The 11,731-nt window shown below is 35.0% G+C and overlaps 1 protein-coding gene across 1 annotated transcript; it reads left to right on the top strand.

Moving 5' to 3' along the window:
• The first annotated feature begins 314 nt into the window (after positions 1-314).
• Positions 315-4,236, top strand: LOC149213379 (disease resistance protein Roq1-like). The gene is made up of 4 exons (XM_089390746.1): positions 315-1,135; positions 1,243-2,371; positions 2,465-2,758; positions 2,957-4,236. The coding sequence occupies exons 1-4, from the start codon at positions 630-632 to the stop codon at positions 4,217-4,219; spliced, it is 3,192 nt and encodes a 1,063-aa protein (XP_089246872.1). The 5' UTR covers positions 315-629; the 3' UTR covers positions 4,220-4,236.
• Positions 4,237-11,731: the final 7,495 nt, after the last annotated feature.

The following is an 11,731-nucleotide window of genomic DNA, read 5'->3' as shown; positions in this document are numbered from 1 at the left end:
TCCACCCCAGAATTTTAATCAATGCACCCTGACATGTGCTGGGGATAAGGAAATATAACGATCGCCATTTTTGTTTCTCCTCCAGACATAACTGGGCGCGTTATATTTCCTTATCCCCGGCACATGTCAGAGTGCATTGATTAAAATTCTGAGGTGGAAATAGGAATTTCCGTCCAGTCCATAGAAAAGTGGATTCACCGCCGCATTCTATGTTGCGATAGCCCACCAAGACCACTACTTTACAGTTGCCCATGTGCATAGGAAAATGGGTGTTCACCCCACAAAATTAATGGCCGACCAACACCACTACTTTACGGTCCTTTCATTCGATGCAACTTCCCAGTCCACATGGAATTTGAAGAAAACCATGGAATTTACCTCGTCGCAGCGGTTCAGCTTTTATTCCTTTGAAGGTATTTCCTTTTCATACGAGTTGCAGAATGTACCTAAACTAGGGCTGAAGGCTTTAACTTCCTTCTATCTATCTATTTCTGAACTACAATATTTTTCATTACAATCTTTACAAAGTTTCTCTGCGCTTCTGAAACTCCTAAACTCACATAATTCCTGGCAATTTGCATCCCTTCGACCCATTAGTGCCAGTTTCTATCTATACATTCCAGTTGGAAATGGCCTCCACCTCCACTGCTGTCAATCTCCCCACCAATTCTTGTTACGAGGTCTTCCTCAACCATCGTGGTCCGGATACAAAAAATACCCTCGCCAGCTACCTTTACCGTCGCCTGGTTTTACATGGATTCCGAGTCTTTTGGGACAAGCAGGAAATGCAAGTAGGAGATGCTTTAACTTCTCAAATACAAGACGCTATTAAAACCGCTTATGTCCATGTGGCTATCTTCTCACCCCGATATGCAGAATCTAAATGGTGTCTCGACGAGCTCCAGCTGATGGTGGAGTCGGGAAAGCCTATTATACCTGTATTTTACAATATCCATCCCTGCGAGCTTAGACGGACACAAGGCGAAGGAGTGTATGCTCAAGCCATACGCAACCTCGAAAAGAGGAGAACTCATGACTCTCAACCGCGTTACGACTCTGCCACCATTGAAAATTGGAGGACTGCTCTCTCTACTGTTGCAGGAATAAGTGGGCTAGAGCTGGAGAAGTTTAACGGGTGAGAAGTCGAACTTCCCTCTATCAATTCAATATGTAAGATTCTTTTACCTACAGTTTTATTTGTTTTCTAACTATTAGTTTTTATATTTCCTTGTGAATAACTAGGGATGAGGGAGAGCTAGTCGATGCAGTCGTTGATTCTGTGTCGCAAAAGCTGAGAGGAACCCGCCGGTTGGATGTTGCAGAACATCCCACCGGTTTGGATGAAAAGATTGAAGATTTTGAAAATAAAGTCTTGTTGGTGCAGCGGCAGCAGAGTGACAGACCCCGGGTCATCGGGATCGTAGGCATGGGTGGTATTGGGAAGACAACTTTACTTAAAGAAATTTTCAATAGGAAGAAGTGTGAATACAGTAGATCTTGCTTCTTATCTGATGTAAGGGAGAATGCACGCAAAGCCTCTTTAGAATCATTGCAGAAGAAACTTCTTGAGGGGTTGACTCAAAGAAATGAAAGAATAGAATGTGTTAGTGAAGGAATAGAGCTGCTTAAAACCCGTCTCTCATCTTTGCAGGCGTTGGTAATTTTAGATGATGTAGATCATGTTAATCAGTTAGATGCACTTCTCAGGCCAATTCGAGATGTTCTTCACCCTCACAGTTTAATATTGATTACATCTCGAGACAGAGATGTTCTCACAAGGTCAAGAGTGGAAGAGTCATCGATTTATAAGTTAAACGGCCTTAATCCACAGCATTCCCAAGAACTCTTCTGCTTGCATGCCTTCCTCCAACGCCATCCACCCCCAGGATTTGAAGATCTAGTGGATAAGTATTTAAAGGCCTGCAATAGACTACCTTTGTCTTTAAAAGTGTTCGGAGCTCTTCTTTATGGAAATGATGACAAGTCTTTTTGGGAAGACCATTTGGAAAGACTTGAACAAATACTTCCAGATGACATACAAGAGAGTCTTCAAGTAAGTTACGATACACTTCAGATGGACGAAAAAATAATATTCTTAGACATTGCATGCTTTTTTATAGGAACAAGAAAGAGTATGGCAATAATGTTTTGGGAGGGATGTGGGTTGAAAGGCTCGCTGGGGTTTCGAAGTCTACTAAATAAGAATCTTGTGGAGCTGGAAGCTATCAGTGACCGTATCAGTGGGAATGAAGATGGGATTAGAATGCACGATCACTTGAGAGATATGGGAAGACATCTTGCTAACTATTCAGGATTGCCGCGTCGGATTTGGCGGACAGAGGACTTCGAAGATTTGTTGCAGCAATCATCTGTAAGTAATCAATCATTCTATCTGCAATATATATTATCCAATAAAACCTGGGTACAACGTTTTTGTATGTAATTGCTTTTCAATAATGAACAGGTAGTAACCGAAGTGCGGGGAATTAGCCAAAGAGACGAAGTTCCATCATTTTCAGGCTGCAAAATTAGGAACTTGCAACTTCTTGATATTAACTGTAGCTTGTGGGCAGATGGTCTCTTGGAAAGTATTATGAATGCAGTGCAGTCACCGAATCTCATATGGCTTCGCACGGACAACCGCACCTACTCTCGCCTGCGTTCTTCGTTTCCATTGACAAAGTTAAGAGTTTTAGAAGTGTTCGAGGAGTTCAGTGCCTGGACGATATTGCACTCATTGTGGCATGAAGAATCGCAGGTAAATAGATATTCGTTGAATTAAAGCGAGTATATTTATTTTCTATTATAATACGGCAGCAGAGGGTCTCCAATGAATTCGAAAGGGTTTTATTTATTTTCAAGTGCCAGAATATATTACTGGATCAAATCCAAGGGTTTTGTAGATGAAAATCTTCTCTATATTTAGAATAATTGAAGCATGTCAACATGTTTTCAGGCACCTTTGCAGTTGAGGGAATTAACGATTGAAGCTCCCCTCTCTGTTATTCCAAAGTCCATTCGACTGTTGAATAACCTTGAACGGATTGTGATATGTAATAGTAGACCTTGCGGGGAAATGCCCGAAAAGTTTCCCGAAGAATTTTGCGAACTGCTTAAGTTGAAACATTTGAAGATGGCATCCGATTGGATGAGTTCTCTGCCAGATTCCTTCGGGAATCTAACAAACCTGAAACACATCGACCTGTCATATTGCAGTGATTTAAAGCGTCTCCCCGATTCCTTCGGGAATCTAACAAACCTGAAGCGCATCGACCTGTCAGGTTGCAGTGATTTGGAGGGTCTTCCGGATTCCTTTGGGAATCTAACAAGACTTGAATATCTTGATTTACATGGTTGCAGTGATTTGGAGAGTCTTCCGGATTCGTTTGGGAATCTAACAAGACTTGAATATCTTGATTTACATAGTTGCAGTGCTTTAACAATGTCGAGGGAAACCCTTGGAAACATCTGCACGCTTCAGTACATAGATCTTACCGGTTGTTGCAGTATTGAAGTATTGCCTTCCCAACTTGCACATCAATGGTCCCTGGAAATTTTAGACCTCAAGGATCTTGCAAGCTTGATAGAATTGCCGAGTAACATTGGAGAGCTAAGGAACTTGAAAAAGTTGAAGCTGTGGAACTGCGAGAAATTGAAAGGTTTGCCGGATTCCCTTGGACGGTTGAATAAGCTGACCGAGTTGTTGATAATCAACTGTTCATTATGCCAGTTGTCATTTAAAATGGAAGGAGAAGTAGAAAGTATTTGCCCCAGCCTTCAACGTCTTGAAATCATCGGTTGTGAAGCCCTGGTGAAGGTTGGAACACTGCCGGATGCACTCATAAAACTGGAATTTACTGACTGTCCTGAACTGAGGGAAATAGAATGGATAAATCCTCTTCCTAAACTTCAAATTCTGAACCTTAGTGAATGTATAAAACTGGAGCAGTTGCCAAGTATGGAAACATTGGTATCTTTGGAAGAACTTGAGGCATCTGGATGTGTGAAGCTGAGGAGCATAAGGGGGTTGGCCCATCTCACAAAGCTTCGAAGACTAGATGTTTGGTGGTGCTATGATTTAAAAGAGCTGGCAGGTGTTGAGCACTTGAGAGCGTTGGAATGCCTTAATGTTTGTGACTGTCCCAAACTACAGTTACCTGAGGCAGTCTCCAAAGATATCATCAACATTTCTCCTTTTCCGGATAGTGTTTTGGGTTAATTTTATCTAGATTTTGAGAAAGATTTTTTATAATTGTAAATCTGAGTGGTATAATTCGTAAATTTGTAAAATTAAATTATTTGGGAAGCGTTTTATAATGTTAAATTTATTTAAATATTTTAAATAATAAAATATGAAAATTATGGTAAAATTATTTTATTAAAAAATAAAAAATAATTAATAATTTAATTAAATTAATAGTTAAATTATTTTTATTTTAAATTAGAGTAAGATAAAATAATTTTGGAATAGAATATTTAGTTTTTAATTTAATTATCAATAATTATTAAGTTGGTAGTGGAGATTTAACTTTTAAGAAATATTATAGAATATTCATAATAGTATACACAAAGTAATGATTATTTGGAAAGTGGTTATGTTCTTTTTTTTCTTTTAATTAAATTGACCAATTAAAAAAATATTGTATTAACAAGTGTCATATTAAAAAAAGTTATAATTTTATTTAGCATGTGGTTCTAATAAGTTATGATATTGTAATATAACTTATTTACAAATTTTAAATCTCATTAATAAAAATAAAAATAAATATGTTTAATTAAAAATATTGTTACATATTTTCTTAATATATATATTTAAATGATATATTATTTTTTATAATCAAACTGTGTTCTATATTGAAATTAAATTACATAAATTTTGATTCTTTAAAATTGAAAAAATGTTTGGATGATATAAAGCTAGAATATTCTTTGTTTATGTCACAATTAAACGAAGTGAATTATAGAATTGGATAATTAAGAGTCACAATGAGTGAATTATAGGGTTGGATAATTAATAGTCGCAATTTTCCTTTCAAATTTTGGGGAGAGTTTCTATGCCACGTGTCAAGTGGCAACGCTTCAGTTGTGTTTGCATCCTTCTAGCGAAATGGTTTTGTCATGTTCCTCATCGCATTCATTGACATTTCCCTCCCAAACGTGAAGCGCAGGTTTCCTTCACCACTTCAATTTGTTCTGCGCATGAATTTTTTTGCTCTTTTGATCACATAGTTGAAGATGAATAAAATGGGGGTAATTGCTGGACTTATTCATTCAGAGTTTCAAAGATCAGTGGTTCGAACTCCGGGATATCTGAAAAAATTACTGGACTGCTCACGCGCATGAGGGTTTGAGCGTCTTAGCTCAGCGCAGATTTGATCTTTCTCACAGCTTCGTTGGTTTTCCATGATAAATAGATAGTCAAATAATCTATTACAACTGAAAAAATGAAGTAAAATCCAAAGCTCTCGGTTTAATTAAAAACAAAAAAATCCTTGTGATATAGTTGGCCCATGGACAACACAATGATTTGAGTACTAGTGTGATATCGATATATATATTGTAGTTTTCTTGGATTTTCTAGTAAAATACAATTATTTTATGGTTTTTTTGGATTTTCTACTAAAATACAATTATTTTATGATAAAACATTATGGAGAGTTTTATAAGTGCCATTTTCTATCAACTTTTTTGATGACCTCTACCTGCTCCTTAAGATACAGAGCTTTCTAATTATCATTTTCTAGCTCAGGGAGAGGATTAGGAGAGCACATACATGTTTCAATGGATCGTAATCTTGATGGAATGTGACTGTATTTTTTGTTAGCATTAGATCACAACCTTAGAGATCATGAGATTGCAACCCTTAGTTGTAGAATACTAGAGTTTTACATGGTAGGAAATTGCAAGGGAGATAAGTTCATATTGTTATGAAATGTTACGATCATATTGATATCAAACGTTACTTGATCGTAAGAATGGAATTTAAATCATAAAATTTGTCATGATGTATTCATAAGGTTTCATGAATTGTGAGGGCATATATATAGAGTATTGGTGGTTTTTTGAGTTCTTGGATTTCTTCCATTTGATTTGAGTACTTATGTGATATCAATACTAATTAGATTTTATTCATAGAAAAGCTCTACAATGTTGTGAATATAATTGTTAAATTAAACAAAGTCTTTCAGTAGAAATCATATGAGAAAATTTTTTGGTCGATGCGTTTCGAACCAACAAGTGTGGTTCGTCATCAGGACCAGATGATGTTCAAATATAGTCATTACTTGAAATTATGCCATTCAAATATAGCCGTTACTTGAAATTATGTCTCTACATTGCTCTCTATTTATGCCTTTGCCATGGTTTGGCTCTTCATCTGGTCGTGATGATGAACCACACTTGTTGGTTCGAAACGTGCCGACAAAAAACTTCTCTCATGTGATTTCTACCGAAAGACTTTGTTTAATTCATTATGGATCACAGAAGCTTGAATATGGAAATATAATTGTTGTTTGTTGGTTAATAGAAGCAAGCATTTATACTTAGTATTAATTCATCAATATATTATCGTTTCTTATTAGCTATGGAAATGCATGTGATTTGTTCATTAATCTATAAGAAAATTTCTACTTATTATCAATGAGGGGATTATATTTCATACATGATCAACTTTTCATTATATGCTCAAGTTCTTAGCACTCTAATGTCATTAACAATAATTTTTTTCCCCGAGACCATAGTGACTAATAATTTTTCTTGGAATTCTATCATGGCTAAGTTACAATTGTAGCAATGGTGTTTTCCACATTGTTTAATATTCAATTAAAATGATGTAAACAAAATCATTACATTTTAATCCTTCAACAATCTATCATAAGTAAGCATGTAAATTCAAAGTTATACTTTAAGGATAATGCATGACCCTCTCACTAATGCTATTGTAATGGTTTAAGTTTCATTCTGAACAAAATGATAAGGACTAACTGAAGCAATACATCCATTCTTATAACCAACATTTAAAACCAAGATCTATTGACCTTGGTTCGATTCTACATTTTATATGTGTATGGACTTCAATTCAATACTCGGGATGAAACATTTTATGTTTATGGAGTTCACATCAACCCTTGAGAGGAATTAACACTTTACACACATTTCCATTACAAATTCTGTCGAATTCTTCTTGAAGTATTGGCTTATAATACCGTGAATTCGAGATTCACTAGATTAATTCAATATTTTATACTATTTGTAGGCAGGGATGGAATTTGACGGGCATTTTGCCTGTCATAAGGATTTTTGAACGTATTTGACGGCTAGAATTTGTCCATGCTCATTTTGAGTGACGTGCCCAGAAGAGTAAAAACGTATTTTTAACGTTTGGAACTTTTTCCAAAACGTTCTTACGCCCAGGGTTGGAATTTTTTTGAAAAACGCCATTCCCTTATCTCGCAGGGCCGTCACACACACTGTTTCCTTCCTTTTCCTATTCTCGCGCAACTCCTTTTCGCCTGACATCATGCTTTACTCTCAGCTGCAGCGTGAAACTCTTGGCTACATGAGGCAAGTAGCTCAATGAATTGTGGAAATGTCAAGAGGCTGTCAAATTAGCATGTGGGAGGAATCGAAATTAGCATGTGGGAGCAGCCATAGCCATTTTTTCTGAAATTTCTTCTCTTAAAAACGAAGTCTCATCCCCAATAGCAGCGAATTTTTCGCTCCGCCAGAGATTTAGTCTTTTGTGGAGAATGGACAATTCTCACTTGTCCCGCGAGTCGCACCATTCCCTTAGCCGAAGCTTTTTTCTCTGGGAAAGGATATACTATAGTTTCGGGATGGTAATGTTGATCAAATACGGAATGGTCTGATCAGCAAACCAACATTAATTTGGAATCTTTCCCTGGACGATTTCGGGGATCTGTGCATGCCATTGCATGGTCTCCCTGTCTTTCTTCTTTCATCTTTAGATTCCAACAGTAGCAAACCCAACGAATGTGGGCTTGTTTTCTTTGTACAATCGAGTTCATGATTCACACTCTCTCTCAACGCATTGCCCATTCGAACTTACGCCCGTCGCCCAGCTCAAGATTGGCTCCAAGGAAACTGGGAGGAAATTACAAATTGGTGCTTCAGGTTAGTGATTGATTTTTTTTCTTCAAACACTGTGGGTCTACCGTCTGGTTGTTGCTAGCTTTTAATTTTTTATTTCATAAATTTCACAAGAGATTTGGATATGTGTAATTGCTCACCGCTCTTTAAATAGGGGTTTATCATTATGGAAAATATGGTTTCTTGGAGATTTAAATTCTTTTATGAAATGATTTTCTATTGTTTCACTGTCTACAACTCTATCCCAAAATTTACTTAATACACATTATTAATTTATTTATTTTTTCCGAAGAAAAAGCGAACTTTTATTGAAGAAATAAAAAATTACTTTGCATATGCTTCAGCATCTCTGTTTGGACTGTAAGACTGCTTTTGCTATCCAACAAAAACATCCTACCTTCAACAAAAAAACCAGCTGTTCTTTGAATGAACTGTTGTAGACTGTTTTTTCCTTCTAATCTATTCAGCCATAAACCGTGACATCCCTTTCAAAAAGGGGCAACAAAACCATCATAAAAAACGGGTCCATCAAAGACATAAGCTTGGATATGCTCCCTTGTATTGCTAAGCTTGTAAAAATAATCCATTGCTTTCTGTAAAATGGCATGGTATTGCACAAATGCAATTACAGTCACAAATACATCATCCTACGACAGTAAAAGTTATTGATGAAAAGATCATTTTAAGTAAAAATAAAAGAAAGATATTCGCTTCATTCTAGACACTGAAAATGTCTTCTATGCCTAATACCTACGAATCACGATCTTTGCATTTTAAGGTATAGTAGTTGTTCACATGTAGGGTTGGAATTTCGATTTGAACTTTATATATAATAGTGTTTTATATATTTTTAATATTGACTTTATTGTTTTAATTATTTTTTTAATTTAATAAAAATTGTAATAATTGATTTTTTCCGAACTTTAAAAAAATATTAATAATTATTATTATTAAAATTATATATTTAATATATATATATATATATATATATATATATATATATATATATATATATATATATTTTGTTTATAAATAGTATATAGAAAATAATATAATCAACCTAAATTATATTTTGCTTTAGAGAAAATAGGGGGTGGTTAAAAAAATATGGAATTGTTATATATTATGTCTTTTTTTATATATATGAGGATCTAATAAAATGTTGATAATTCTATAAAAAAAAATATTTCAAATTTAAGATTACAATTATATGTAAGATTTAACAATATTATTAAGATGTTGAAATGCTAAGAAAATTTAAAAGTTTAACTATATAGATTAATATTCAAAATCAAAGTTCAAATAAATATTAATGTAGATATGAGGATTTCAACATATAACAACTTCCTTTTTTTCCTTACGATAAATATATGAAAATTTTCAACATAATTATTTATTGAATGGTAATTTTTTAATCAAAACTTTATTAGTGAAGGGTTAATTTATTATGAGAACATCACTCTTGAAGGGCAAAATTTTTAATATAACGTTTCTTGACGGGAAGCATAAGGACCCAAAACGTCAAAAAAAATTGTATGACGGGTAAAGAGAAATCCAAATTCCAACCCTGTTTGTAGGGCTATGGAAATAAGTAGCATACTGAAACCTTACCATCTACAAGCCTGTGATGGAATTTGTCACAGAATACTGTTACTAGAATAAGACTAAGTCTATTTGGAAATAAAATGAAAACCTATAAATATTTTTTCTACACTATTTAATCTGCAAAACGATTCAAATAATCCATGTTATCCTTATCCTTGGTAACTCTAGCAATCTGAAGGCATAACAATTCAATAAAAAAATAGATATATACATAGAAACATAGTATATTCAACCAAACATTAATGGAAATGGTTTAGCCTTTTTTCTTTAGTTTTACATTTAGGTTTAGGTTTGACCTTTTAGTTTTAGATTTTAAGTTTTAGCTTGGGTTTTGGGTTTTGTTGATTTGATATTTAGGTTTTAATACTATACTTAATTTTACGTTTAAATATATAGGTTTAGTATTTAATATTTACATTTAAGCATAAAATATTTATGTTTTAATATTAAGTTTAGAACATTAGGTATTAGGTTTAAAGCATTGAGTTTTAATATTAGAGTTAAAATATACTTAACAATTATTAATTTGATTGATATATGTCTATAAATGTATATTAACCACATTTACTAATGTATTGTACTAATACATAAAACCTTTCAAAATATTTTTAAAACAAATTACGTGTGACAGTTGAAGTGGTTCTATTCAGCGAACCGGAATAAACAATTTTATAAACACTGATTTATCTATGGATTACGTCACACTCACATATGCCCACTGTTGGCATTATGGCACAGGTTTGGCACTGTGACACAGGTGTTGTCCTTGATGGAAACTCAGTCAGAAGTCAGATCACAGATTCAGGTTCTCAGAATGAAGGAAAAATAGGTATACGCAAGTTTCACTTGACCAAGCCGCGTATACACGCGGGTTAGCAGTTTAGAAGGCGCGTATGCGTATACACGCACTTTCACGCAAAGAATAGCGCATACATGTTGGAAAACTTGGTTTTGGTACATGGTATTTGGTCCCTGGTATTTTGACCCGTGGTATTGATCCAAGGTATCTTCACCGAAGTGTTGACCCCAGGTATTTGGTCCAAGGTATTGCTTCTAAGTGGTTTTGGACCATGGTATAGAGTAAGGCCTAAGACTATAAAAGGAGCAGGAGATCATTAGGCAAAGGCACTCAAGTATTGAATATCTAATGAAGAGCTAGATTTAGAATACTGGCCATTGGGTTATGGTACATAGCTGGATCTGAATCAAGGAGGAACCTGAGCACTTGAAGAAGGATAAGTTCTATTGATGGGTCAAGATCTTAAGGCTTGAAGAGAAGTATATTTATGTGGTTTTGATCTTTTATATGAATAGTTGGTGCATGTTGTAATCTGTAAATCTGATGATGTGCGTATAACTGATGTCTAAATAGTTCTAAAGGCTAAATCATCTTTTACAGATCTGTACGCAAGTTCATTACAGCAAGGGCGCGTATACACGCTGTCTAGCATTTCAAAACTGCGTATATGCAGGTTTCTCTTGAGCAAAGTGCGTATGCACGCAGGTTCGACATATTGAAGTAGCGTACACCTCATAAAATATGTTTTAGCTACTTTTGTTTGTTGTTGCAGTGTTCTGGGTTTTGGCTTGAGTTCTTGTTATTGTTATTATGTTCTGGTTACATCTTTCAGAAAAGTGATTGTTTGATTCAGTTTTGGTTGGTACAAAGGAGATTGGTTGATGTAGATATATTTGATGTTTGATTGATGTTATTGATGGATCCAGCCAGAAAATTTATGAAATGTGGTCCCTGTAAGAAAAGAGAAGGTTGTAGCCTTCTGTGGGTCAGCACCTACGTACTAGTACATCGGCTAGTACAAGAGCTAAGGGGGTTGTAGCTCCCTTCCAAGAGAAGCTGGAGAACGAGGGAAAGTTGTAGCCTTATGTAGGTAAAAGCTTGCGTATTGGTATAAGATGGCACCAGTATAGAAATATTGTAAAAATAAGTTTCTTATTAAAAGAAGATAGAGACGAATTGCAACAAGTGCTTTTCACCCACACTGGGTTTCCACCTTAT

This window comes from Pinus tabuliformis, chromosome 1_1 (genome assembly GCF_031772625.1).
Source record: "Pinus tabuliformis cultivar Carrire ecotype Pingquan chromosome 1_1, CPIR1, whole genome shotgun sequence".
NCBI lineage: Eukaryota > Viridiplantae > Streptophyta > Pinopsida > Pinales > Pinaceae > Pinus > Pinus tabuliformis.
Note: the sequence above shows the minus strand (reverse complement) of the source record. Positions and strands in the feature narration are given on the sequence as shown.

Coding starts and splice junctions, on each gene's coding strand:
- LOC149213379 (XM_089390746.1), top strand. CDS start 630: ATGGCCTCCACCTCCACTGCTGTCAATCTCCCCACCAATTCTTGTTAC. Junction 1,136..1,242: donor GAGCTGGAGAAGTTTAACGG/GTGAGAAGTCGA, acceptor GTGAATAACTAG/GGATGAGGGAGAGCTAGTCG. Junction 2,759..2,956: donor TGTGGCATGAAGAATCGCAG/GTAAATAGATAT, acceptor ACATGTTTTCAG/GCACCTTTGCAGTTGAGGGA.